At 43.3% G+C, this 12,301-nt stretch overlaps 1 protein-coding gene across 1 annotated transcript; it reads right to left on the reverse strand.

The window, feature by feature from the left end:
* Window positions 1-4,398: 4,398 nt before the first annotated feature.
* On the reverse strand, window positions 4,399-7,517 carry tssc4 (tumor suppressing subtransferable candidate 4). The gene is made up of 2 exons (XM_079265213.1): window positions 7,452-7,517; window positions 4,399-5,833 (listed from the first exon to the last, which is right to left on the reverse strand). The coding sequence occupies exon 2, from the start codon at window positions 5,796-5,798 to the stop codon at window positions 4,998-5,000; it is 801 nt and encodes a 266-aa protein (XP_079121339.1). The 5' UTR covers window positions 5,799-5,833; window positions 7,452-7,517; the 3' UTR covers window positions 4,399-4,997.
* Window positions 7,518-12,301: the final 4,784 nt, after the last annotated feature.

A 12,301-nucleotide genomic window follows, 5' to 3' on the forward strand; every position in this document is an offset into this window, starting at 1 on the left:
CAACAGGATCACTTCATCCTTAAAAAAGCACAGACCCGATCCTGAAGCCACCAAACCGGATCCCCTCAACACCTCGGCAGTGCCTAGAAATTCTGTCCATATAAGTTACAAACAGAATCGGTGATAAATGGGGGAGTCAATCCTCACTGGAAATGAATCCGACTTACTACCGGCAATGCGGTCCCTGTCGTACAGGGACAGGAAAGCTAGTACAAGGGGGTCCGGTACTCGATACTCCCGGAGAACCCCCCAAAGGAGCCGCCGATGGACACAGCTGAGTGCCTTCTCCAGATCCACAAATCACATGTAGATTGTTTGGGCAGCCTCCCATGCCCCCTCCAGGACCCCAAAGAGGGTATAGAGCTTGTCCACTGTTCCGTGACCAGGACAAAAACCACACTTCTCCTCCTCAATCTGAGATTCAACTATCCGATGGACCCTTCTCTCCAGGACCCCTGAATAGATCTTACCAGGGAGGCTGAGGATTGTGATTCCCGTGTAACTGGAACACACCCTCCAGTTCCCCTTCTTAAAAAGGGGGACCACCCCCCCAGTCTGCCAGTCCAGAGGCACTGTCCCTGATGTCCACGCAATGTTGCAGAAGTGTGTCAGCCAGGACAGCCCCAAGGAACTCGGGGTGGATCTCATCCACCCCCGGGGCCTTGCCACCAAAGAACTTTTTAACAACCTCAGCGACTTCAGCCCCGGAGTCCACCAGCTCTGCTTTCTCATCGGAAGAGGTGGTGGTGGGATTGAGGAGGTCTTCCAAGTATTCCCTCCACCAACCCACAACGTCCCAAATAGAGGTCAGCAGCTCCCCATCTCCACTGTACACAGTATTGACAGAGCACGCACTGCTTCCCCCTCCTGAGCCGCCGGATGGTGGACCAGAATTGCCTTGAAGCCATCCGGAAGTCTTTCTCCATGGCCTCCTCAAGCTCCTCCCATGCCCGACTTTTTGCCTTGGTGACAGCCGAAGCCGCATGCCGCTTAGCCTGTCGGTACCCATCAGCTGCCTCCAGAGTCCCACAGGCCAAGAAGGCCCGATAGGACTCCTACTTCAGCTTCACAGCATCCCTCACTACTGGTGTCCACCAACGAGTTCTGGGATTACCGCTACAACAGGCACCAAGACCTTATGGGCACAGCTCCGGCTGGCTGCCTCAACATTTGAGGCACGGAACACAGCCAACTCGGACTCAATGTCCGAACTCACTCTGGACATGGTTGAAGCTCTGCTGAAGGTGGCAGTGGGAGTTGAAACTCGCTCTGACGGAGGACTCTGCCAGATGTTCCCAGCAGACCCTCACAATATACATATAGAAATATATGTATATTTATATTTATATATATGTACTTCTCTGTGTCGATGCTTTCTGGCTGATGGCTTGGTCACTTTTGAATGCTGGTGGTGCTTCAACTCCCTTTATTTTTTTTTAGCAGTGTTTACATATATGTGTGTGTGTGTGTATACAGAAAAGTAAATCCAAAGCAAACCCAAACCCAAAACTATACAACTGCATACTCACGGCTAGTAATGCTTGATTCTAGCAATCCAATGGATCCAGCATCCACTCTTATCCCATTGGTGAAGCTCCAACCATATTCCATATTCAGAGAGACTCTGAAATGCTTCTTCTATATCCAGTTATGTTATTGACCTGTGCCCAGTTAAACAGGTCATATTACCGATCTGTTCCCAGTTAAACCATTAAAAGCTCCTGTTCTAGCTGTTTTCCAGGGTCTTTGCTGCATCAAATTGTCACCATGTGAGGAGGATGAGGATGGAGGGACTGACAGCAAAGGTTTACAGTCAGGGTAGAAAAAACTAATAGAGACAGACTATTGCAGTCATGGCAATATGGAAATGATGATCTGGGAGAGAATAAATATAAGAAGGGGCGCTGATGAACAGGAAGTTTCTACTAAAGGAGATTAAACTACAAAATGAGACAAAACTACAAAATAAAAGCAGGAAACTAAGCAGGATTGGGACAATCAAACCAACAGGACTTTAGAACTAAGGCAACAATCATCCGATGATGCCAGAAACTGTTATATGTGTAGGTAATAATAACAGCTCTGGTCCATCAGGAGTTGTGTATGGTGAGTGGATTCAGTTGTACTTTACAGAGTATTATAGAAGTGCAGTAGTAATCAAGGTAATAACTGTCATATGTACAGTGCCTTGCAAAACTATTCACCGCCTTGACATTTTTTGTTTTGTTACCTCACAGCCTGGAATCAAAATGGATTGTTCAAGGGTTTGCATCATTTCATTTCCAGAACATGCCCACAACTTTGAAGACGTGATACGTTTTTTATTGTGATGCAAACATCAAATGAGACAGAGGAACAGAAAACATAATTGTGCATAAGTATTCACCCCCCCAATGTCAGTACTTTGTAGAGCCACCTTTTGCAGTGATCACAGCTGCAAGTCGTTTTTGAGAAGTCTCTCCGAGTTTACCACATCTTGCCACTGGGATTTTTGCCCATTCTTCAAGGGGAAACTGCTCCAGCTCTTTCAGGTTTGATGGTTTGCACTTATGAACAGCAATCTTTAAGTCTGACCACAGTTTCTCAATTGGATTGAGGTCTGGACTTTGACTAGGCCATTCCAACACATTTACATTTTTTTCCTTAAGCCACTTTAGCAGTATGCTTGGGGTCATTGTCCTGCTGGAAGGTGAACCTCCGTCCTGGTCTCAGATCACTGACAGATTCATAGAGGTTTTGCTCAAGAATATTTCTATATTTAGCACCATCCATCTTTCCCTCGACTCGGACCACTTTCCCAGTGCCTGCGGCTGAAAAACATCCCCACAACATGATGCTGCCACCACCATGTTTCACTGTGGGGATGGTGTTCTTGGGGTGATGGGATGTGTTCAGTGTGCGCCAGACATACAGTTTTCTTTGATGCCCAAAAAGCTCAACTTTAGTCTCATCTGACCAGAGCACCTCTCTCCATACAGTTTGACAATCTCCCACATGCCTTTGTGCAAAGTCAAAACGTGCCTTCTTATTTTTAGAAGAAAGTAATGGCTTTCTTCTGGCCACCCTTTCATAAAGCCCAGCTTTGTGGAGTGTACGGCTGATTGTGGTCCTATGGACAGATACTCCAGCCTCTGCTGTGGAACTCTGCAGCTCCTCCAGGGTTACCTTTGGTCTCTGGGCTGCCTCTCTGATTAACGCCCTCCTTGCCCGGTCTGTCAGTTTTGGTGGGCGGCCCTCTCTTGGCAGGTTTGTTGTGGTGCCATGTTCCTACCATTTGATGATGGATTTTATGGTGCTCCTGGGGATCATCAAAGATTTAGATGTTTTTTTATAACCTAACCCAGACTTGTACTTCTGAACAGCTTTGTCTCTGACTTGTTTGGTCTTCATAGTGGTGTTTGGTTAGCAGCGCCTCTTCATTAGATGTTACAGCCTCTGAGACCTTTCAGAAGAGGCGTATATATACTGATAGATCATGTGACACTTAAATTGGACACAGGTGAACTTTGTTTCATTCATAGTGGGACTTCTGAAGGTAACTGGTTGAACCAGAGCATTTAGGGCCTTCATAACAAAGGGCAATTTTCAGTTTTTTTTTTATTTTTCTTTTTTTAATTTTTTTTTTATTTCTCTTTTCACTTCAAAACTTGGACTGTTTTGTGCAGATCCATCAAGTATAATTCTGATTTGAAAAAAATAGTCAAATTAGAAGTTGCAATGTAACAAATTAGGTAAAAGGCCAAGGGGGGGGTAACTTTTGCAAGGCACTGTAGACCAGTGAAATTCATTAATAAAGTTTATCCCAGTGAGTAAAACTGCTTCACATTAAAAATAATGGCATTAAAGCAAAACAAGTCCAACCGATAAAACTACAATAAAAACTACAGCAGAGAAAACGGTTCATCAGTGCATTAATTCATCCAAACCAGCAGAGGAAACACATCTGCTCTTTTCTCTGTATGAAAACTAAAAGCAGGTTTTTCTCCACATGAAGAGAAGAAAAACAGCTCTTCAGACATCATCTACCCCACCCAGGTTAGCAGACCACTGTAAAGGTGCTAAGCCTAAACTTACAGCACCTGAAGTACGGCTTGCAGGAACCTAATTGCAGTGTTTCAATATAACTTCCAAGATAACTTGTGCCTGATAACGTCAAGTTCCAACACGGATTCGTTTTTACCTTTTTTTTCCCCCATGTCTATCATGAAACAAATCTGTTAGAGACGATTGTCAGTATATTGTCCATAACAAGCGATGTCAGAAAAGAATGAACATACAATGAACAGTCAAACAACACCTTTGTACAAGCAACACCAGTCACCTGCAGAAACGTTTCTAGTTAAATAAGTTGTGACTATAAATGTACCATGCTGCCATCAAGTGTGCAAACAATATATACACAAATCATTAAGAAATGGCTCCTGCAACCATGTTAGCCGCTGTGTTCCTGCCGTCGCATGGATACACACAACACATACACACATACAACACGCTCATGTGGAGCTACTTTTATTGCTGATCAATATCTGGATGCTCAGTTACCATCTGTTGCCATAGCAACAGAACAACTACAAGACAACAACTACTTGCATCTCTTGTAGCATGAGCAACGTGACTCACTGACCACATCATCTGGGTTTGTTAGTCCAGATCTGAGAACTCGACACGATGGTTTGGTTGGACAATACCTCCTCTGTCCTGGTGCCATGTAACGTCCTGTAATGTCCACATGATACTGAACTAAAAGGTTAGGGAAGCTTCACAAACTCCTACAAGTGTAATCTGTTGGCTCTAGACCTGAACTGGTCTACATCTCCAGAATATTCTGATCTCAGATACATGGAAGACATCCAGGTTTATGTGGCTTGTAGCTTTGACCTTTAGCAGCTAGTTTATTTGCCTGTAGAGCTACCAAATGTTCTCCAAAGCTGTCCGTCCATACAGAATGTCTGTGCTGACTCCTGTTCAGACATGGACCTGGACATGAGGAGAGGACCTCAGTTGTCCTCATGTCCTGCGTTCTTTCTGTAGACCTTTCCTTTCAGCTTCTTGAAGGTGAATCCAGGGCTGCAGTCCTCCATAGTCTTCTTCTCTGCTGAACTCACAGCTTTCTTTTCATCTTTATCTCCGTCTGTCTTTTCCAGAACTTTTCCAGTTCTTCCTCTCGCATCCTTTCTTTTCCAGCCTACATCTTCCTCCTCATCCTCCTCCTCTGCCAAGTGACTGAGGTGCAGTTCCTTCCCCTGATCAGCTGACAGCTGGTCCCTTTGCCGTCTCTTTGGTCTGGAAAAGATTATCTTCTGCTGGACGTCGCAGGAGGAGTCTTGCATCTTCTCTGGCTGCAGACTGGACAGGAAGTGGTGAGCTGCCATGCGGTTGGTCTGATCGCTGCTCTCGGGAACATCCTCCAGGCTGTAGTGGGTCCAGCGCTCAGGGTGCAGCAGGTAGTCTGGGACTCCCCGCTTCTTGGGTGGCGTTGGGAAGGTGGGTGGAGTCGGGAAGGTGGATGGAGTCTGGCTTGTCGTCCCTCGGTCCAGAGAGAAGACACTCTGCTTCTCCAGGCCGTCCAGGCCTTGGAAGATGCTGTGGCTGCGGTGGGAGAAGGCCGAGCTGGCTCCACTCAGGACGAAGGGACTCTGAGGTGTGGAGACGACAGCGGGACTGCACACCTCCCCGTCGTCATCGCTGTGGTCCAGTTCCGGGTCAAACGGAGCTGCACCGGGCTGATCGTCAGGCTCAAATTCATTGTTGGTGGACAGCTCCCCCACATCATCACCGTGGTCCTTCTGATCAGACATTGTCACCAAGACAACAACACGGCTAAAGCAGAAATCTAATAAGGAAGAAGAGAGGTCAGAAATGAGATGTTAGGAAACATTAAGAAAATGCAGTTTCATCAGATCAGGTCAAAACTGAAACAAAAAGTCAGATTCTGCTGCTTTTATTGAGTTTTTTTTTATTTAGTTAGTCTTAAGTCTCAGGCTGTTGATGAGCAGGATGGAGACAATGATGTGGAAAACAAGAAACCCTCCAGATGTATTCTTAAAACTGCTTAACGATATTTAAAATCATAATCAGTGCTAGAACTGTTTCCTTTCCATCATAAGCCTCTAGAAGCCTTTGTGATATAAATAACCAGATATGTCATTATTCACACTCTGTCCTCTACTTTGTCCCAAATCCGGTTTTTGTGCCACATCGAGTCTTTATGGATCATAAATACCATTAAAGCTGGACTTTGTTCTTACTGTTGTCCCTGAACATATAAAAATGAGACAGACGTATCATCTCAAGCTTTTTCAGATGCATGATTCACCCAGCTGGGTTGTGTTATCCACCAAGACCTGGAATCATCATAATCATCATCAGACCAGTAGGTGAAGCCCCCACCTCTGCTTACTAATATAACTTAAATGTTATTTCATGTTATCTAAAATAAAAACCTGAATATAAAGTTGGGATGTTCTGGAAGCAGTCAGTTATCCTCCCACACCACCAATATTTAGTTAGTGTAAATGTGATTTAGGTATGTGTGATGATGATCATCCTTAATGAGACGGTTATCTGGACGGTACACATTCAGAAGGTGGATTATAAATGCAAATATAGATATCTATAAATGTTAAATATCATGAGGTGTTAGTATGAATAAAGTGAATATTGGACTGTGTGTAACACAGTGGCAGGGACTGTTATGAAAGCTGAATAACATTCAGAATCAAGCCTTGGGAATTTGCATGGGGGCAACAAAATCGTCACTTTGCATCAGAAGAGGACTCGCAAATATTGATCAAATTTGTAAAGTCACGGACAGAATCATCCTATGCAAGACGTACTGAAAAGCATGTTGGGGGGAAAAAGGGTAGAAGACAAGCAGAGCTTTGGATGAACAGCGAATAGAAACGCAACAAAAAACCAAATAAACGGAGTTAAAATTCGTAAAGTAGGGCTATTAACAGTTGTTCCGGAAGCAACTGTGGACGGGATTTATTTTAAACAGCACAGGATTTCTGTACATGAAAGACTGCTGATAATAAAGTGTGTGTAGCTACTGTGGTCCCAGAGTTCAATATTAAAACGAGGAGATGATTACTGATGGTCTGTCAGTATTCACAGGGCAAATGGAGGACACAAGACCAAACAGACTGAAAATAGAGGAGGGAAACAGATCAGGTTTTTAATTGATCTGAGAAAGATTATAGAAAGTGATGAAAAGAAACATTCTCTCACATTAAAACAGATAAATCGATCAGTTGATCAGTTTTTCCCCGTCATGCTGTGGGGCTGTAGCATGCTGATGCTAATACTGACAATCACCGGCAGTTAGCAAGCTAATGCAAACTCACGCAGTTGTAAATGCATTGATAAGCTCTGTCAGACACACATACGTTTAATTTAAACGATTTTCCGGTCAATTTTTAATTCTATAACGTTCGTTCTCAATGATTTACCTGATTGCTGGCTCCATGTTAGCACCCAGGAGTTAGCCAACCAAACACTCTTCTTCTACAACTTCGGAATTGTTGCTGTAACACGTTGCCGCCCTCTAGTGGTCACATGCGAAGACTGCAACAACAAAATATATGTTTTCATACAGTTCTAGTTGGACTGAGCACAATCCCATAACATTAACTCGTTCGTCGAAGTACATAAGTCGCTGCTTATTCTTAATTCTTCACTTATTCTGCCATATGTAACTTATTGTGCTAAGGTCTGGAACAACGCATACAAAACTTCACTTAAAACTCTGGTCATTCTACAAAACAGAGCAATACGAACAATACACAATGTTAAATATCTGGAACACATCAACATATTATTTTTAAAGGCAAAATTATTAAAGATTATGGATATTGGGGAGTTTCAAACAGCACAAATATTGCACAAGACAAAAAATAACTTATTACCAATAAACATTCAAATCTAAAAATTAATCTAAAAATCAGAATGAGAACAACACTGAGGGGAGTTTGTGTTTTGATACGGGGGTAAAGTTAAGGAATGGGTTAGCACAGGGGCTGAAGCAATCTCCAAATATTATACAATTTAAATAATTTTATGAAAATGTGATGTTCACCAGGTACAGGGTTGCAGAACAACCTTACTAATCTTTAGTAAGGGTCACTAAACGTGCTTTATTCTTTATTTTTTATTTGTTTACCGATACATAGATGTAAGAACATTTATGAATGTGGAAATATTGTTTGATGCACATTAAATATGGGAATATGAATGTGCAGTGTGATGTGTGTTTTGGTTTGGACTTTTTCTGTCTTAGTTTCGGTCTTATTTTCTAGTTTTTCCTGTTTAGCTCCCTTGTGACTTGTTTCCTGGTCAGCCTTGTTTGTTCAATAGTTTCACCTGTTCTTGTTAGTTCATTCATGTCACCAGTGTCTCGTTTTGTTCAGTGTATTTATACCAGGGGTGTCAAACTCCATTCCTAGAGGGCCGGTATCCGGCAGGTTTTTGTTGTTTCCCTGCACCAACACAGCTGATTCAAATCAAATGGATCCAGCAGCTTCTTGTCAACCTATTTATGAGTTTCGGTCAGGTGTGTTGCAACGGGGGCAAGCAGAGACAGTCAGTTAGTAGAATAATGGCGAGCCTAAAGTGTCTATTATGCACAATTCAGTCTAATTTGTTTTGATATGCAAGTCCAGAAAAGGAAAAATAATCAAGCTTTTTTTTTTTTTTACAAACCCCTTCATTTATTTTGTATTGATCATCTCAGATCAGCCTCTGCCAGAAACAAGCCAACAGAGAAAGCTCTGCCCCCTGTCCTGCATCTGAATTGTCCACTGCTAGGAGTAGTTGTCAGAGCGCGCACATCAGCTGTTTTCCTTCTAGAAACATAGGGGGTGCGTCTCAATTCAGGGTCTGCACACTTCGATGTGCGGATTTATGCTGCATACGTCATCGTGGCGTGCCAAGTGTTGTCTCAATTCAGAGGCTCCTTCGAGTCCCCCCTTCAAATGCGCACTTCGTTTGGCTCCAGATTAGTTTAAAAAGAAGGATACAAGAGATGTATCCTTTATTTTCCACTGAAGTTAACGTCAGCTTGATAGGATGAGCTGTCAGCCAGAGGAGAGCTCGTCTAAACCGCCTCATGTTGGTCATTTACACACAAAGGACAATGACAATAAATCAAAGTTAAATTAGTGGCACCATTTTCTCTCATTTAAAAAATATTTTGTGTCTTTTTGTGGAAGAATAGGATCAGTAATTAGATAAACTTGGCATATGTGGTTGCCAGGCAACGGAGGACTGGAGTACTATGGGTAATTCTTGTACACTAGAGACGCCGTCTCATTTTTGTCTATACAATTCAGGGTGTGTGTGTGTGTGTGTATATATATATATATATATATATATATATATATAGGCAACAATAAATAAATAAACGGTCTCGCTGGTGTGGTACCTACACCAGAGCGCTCTGCTGCTCATTATTTTATATAAGGAACGCAATGGATTCTGGGATAGGAGAGGTTGCAGAGGATACATCTCTTGTATCCTTCGTTTTAAACTAATCTGGAGCCAAACAAAGTGTGCATTTGAAGGGTGGATTCAAAGGAGCCTTTGAATTGAGACAACACTTGGCGCGCCACGATGACGCATGCAGCCGACAAATCCGCACTTGGAAGTGTGCAGACCCTGAATTGAGAAACACCCATAGACAGAACTGGTAAACAAATCAAAGTTTTTACTCAGTAATGTCAACACCAAACAGTCATACATGTTCTGGCCTGAATCGGACCCTGAAAATGAGAGTGAACAACTCAGTAACGAATGCTGCAGGACGTGTCTGTTTGGCAAACGCTCTTACCTGTTATAGTCCAAAATAACATTGTTTGCCGTTTTTGCTCACCTTTTATATTTGTACATGTTCATATTTGTACATGTCCCTATTAATATATGTTGCAAATGTCCCACAATGCCGACAGAGATGGAAATGTCTGCTGCCAAGAAAAAGATAAGGTAATGATGCTATTTGCTAACTCTTTCATGCATTTCTAGCTACACTTGCTAAGGTAATCTCTTGTGTTTGAGTGGTGAAACACTGGTTGTGTCCAAATGTCCACAATATTCCTGAACACTTCATTTACTATATAGGGCTACACTATATAGCAGACTATTTAGTGAACTTTATGGCAATCGGACATGACGCTGGCTATTTTTCTCCTTGCTGCAGATCATGTGACTATCGGCTGTCACCACAGCAACCACCTTGTCAATCCAAATCCAATCTAAACTCATGTGAAAATATTTTATTTTCCTATGTTGTATTTTATTCTTTGCATATTTATTCAACAAATAAGGATAAAAATGAATTTTCTTTTTTTTTTTAACCTGCTTTGACGTGCATGTCACTTGCGCCATTCTGAGTCCCTGCCTGCGATGCATTGTGGTCTGTTTTGACCCATCTTGTGACCATCGATCATAGACCGTATATGAAAGATGGAGCCTCTGGCAGTAAAAAGTGAAGCCTATGCGGAAGAGCAAAACATTGCAGTTCCACCCTCATCCACTAGGGGCTCCAAAACAGAGCAAATCCCCACAGACTCCCATGTTAGAGGCCAACTTCATGGCAGAAATAAACATGTTTCCAGCCCGGTACATAAAAACATTTTAGGTTTAATATTTAGGTTTTAGGTTTACCTTCATGACAACTGTCGGGGAAGTAAATTTTTTTCTAACTCCTCCGTTTACAAGTAATTTCATATCAAAATTTGGCATATTTAGGGGCGTGTCCTTTTGATTGACAGGTACCAGATCTCTTGCTTCAATCACCTAAGCCAAGTCTCCATCAGACAAGTCCATCTTTTTAAAAAGTGACTAATGAGACTAATGGAAGGAGCTTGATCCTTTGAGTTTGTGGCGTATGCCTCCACTTCTTCTCACCACTCATGATTCAGGTTTTCAGGGCTTTGGATCTGCGGAGCCACCCGGTCTAACAGGATGACCATAGTGAAGAGTCCTTTAAAAGAAATGACCAAAGATGACCAGCCACAGATGAGTCATTGTTCCATCAAAAATCAGTGGGATACTTTAAATAAATAGTTCCAATAAAACACATTAAAAACATGTTAAACTCTCAGAGCTTCTTGCTGTCACATGTCACAATGATTACTGGGATAGACTCCAGCTTCCTGTGACCCTGAACAGGACTAAGAGGTTAGGAAATGGACTGATGGGTGAATGGATGGATTAAATTGTCTACCAGAGATCAGCGTAACGCACAGCTGAGAACTGGGGGTGTGTAGCTACTGTCCTGCTGAGGCACTGGGGGATGTGGATGTCCTTCAGTGAGGGGAGAGGGAATCCAATATTTCCTTGTGCTGCTTTGAGCTCTCTGAAGCCTCGCTTTGTCAGCCTCAGTGGGGCTCCTGTACCAGGTAGAGATGCAGGAAGTCAGCAGGTTCTGGATGGATAAGCGTTAGAAGGCCATCAGCAGCTCTCTGTCCAAGTTGTTCTTCCTGAGGACTCTCAGGAAGTGCAACTGCTGCTGTGCCTACTTTATGACAGCTGAGATGTTTTCAGTTCAACAATGGGACAAGTTGTCCGAGATCTGGGCTCCCAGGAACCTGAATGTGTGGACTCTCTCTGCACAACCTCTGTCCATGATGATCTCTGATTGTTGTTTGAGCACCAACTTGCAAGTCTCTGGACCTACTCTCTACATGTTGCCCTTTCTCCCATGAGGTTAGTCCGACCACTGTGATGTCATCAGCAAATATGATAATGTCGTTATTGTGTGCTGGACGGCAGTCGTAGGTGTGGAGGCAGTGCAGGATGGGACTCGGCACCCAACCTTGTGAACCAGTGCTCAGCATGTGGGTTGAGAAAAGATGGGGGCTAAGACCACACAGTCTGGGGTCTTTTGGTGAGAAAGTCCTGGAACATGTGAGAGGGGGAGGTCCAGGTTGGTCGTCAGAATGTCTGTACTCCACAAGGAGCATGCTGGGATTGCTCTGCAATTGTTCCAACTGAAGGCAGTGTTGCTATGAGGAGTGACAAACCCTGGCTGGTCATCCAGGGTTTCAGGAAGAACCCAGATTACCTAATCCCTTATCCACAGACACATTTCCATACAGAATATTATGTCATCCAGTCCTTTTCCTGTGAATGTTTCCATGTCCTGGTGTTTTGGTCCCAGTCTCTGTGTTGGAAGCAGTGTTGCTTAGTTGTTAGTTTTCCTGGTGGGCCCAGATCTACGTCTGAGAGGAGTTAAAATATGGATGAGCAACAGAAAGAGATGGTCTGACGAGGTGGGGGAGAGGTGAAGTTCTCTATCCGTATT

Source organism: Telmatherina bonti (assembly GCF_933228915.1).
Source record: "Telmatherina bonti genome assembly, chromosome: 1".
In the NCBI taxonomy this organism is placed as follows: domain Eukaryota; kingdom Metazoa; phylum Chordata; class Actinopteri; order Atheriniformes; family Telmatherinidae; genus Telmatherina; species Telmatherina bonti.

What these genes read in the sequence shown, in the direction of transcription:
- tssc4 (XM_079265213.1), bottom strand. Translation starts at nt 5,798, where the DNA reads ATGTCTGATCAGAAGGACCACGGTGATGATGTGGGGGAGCTGTCCACC.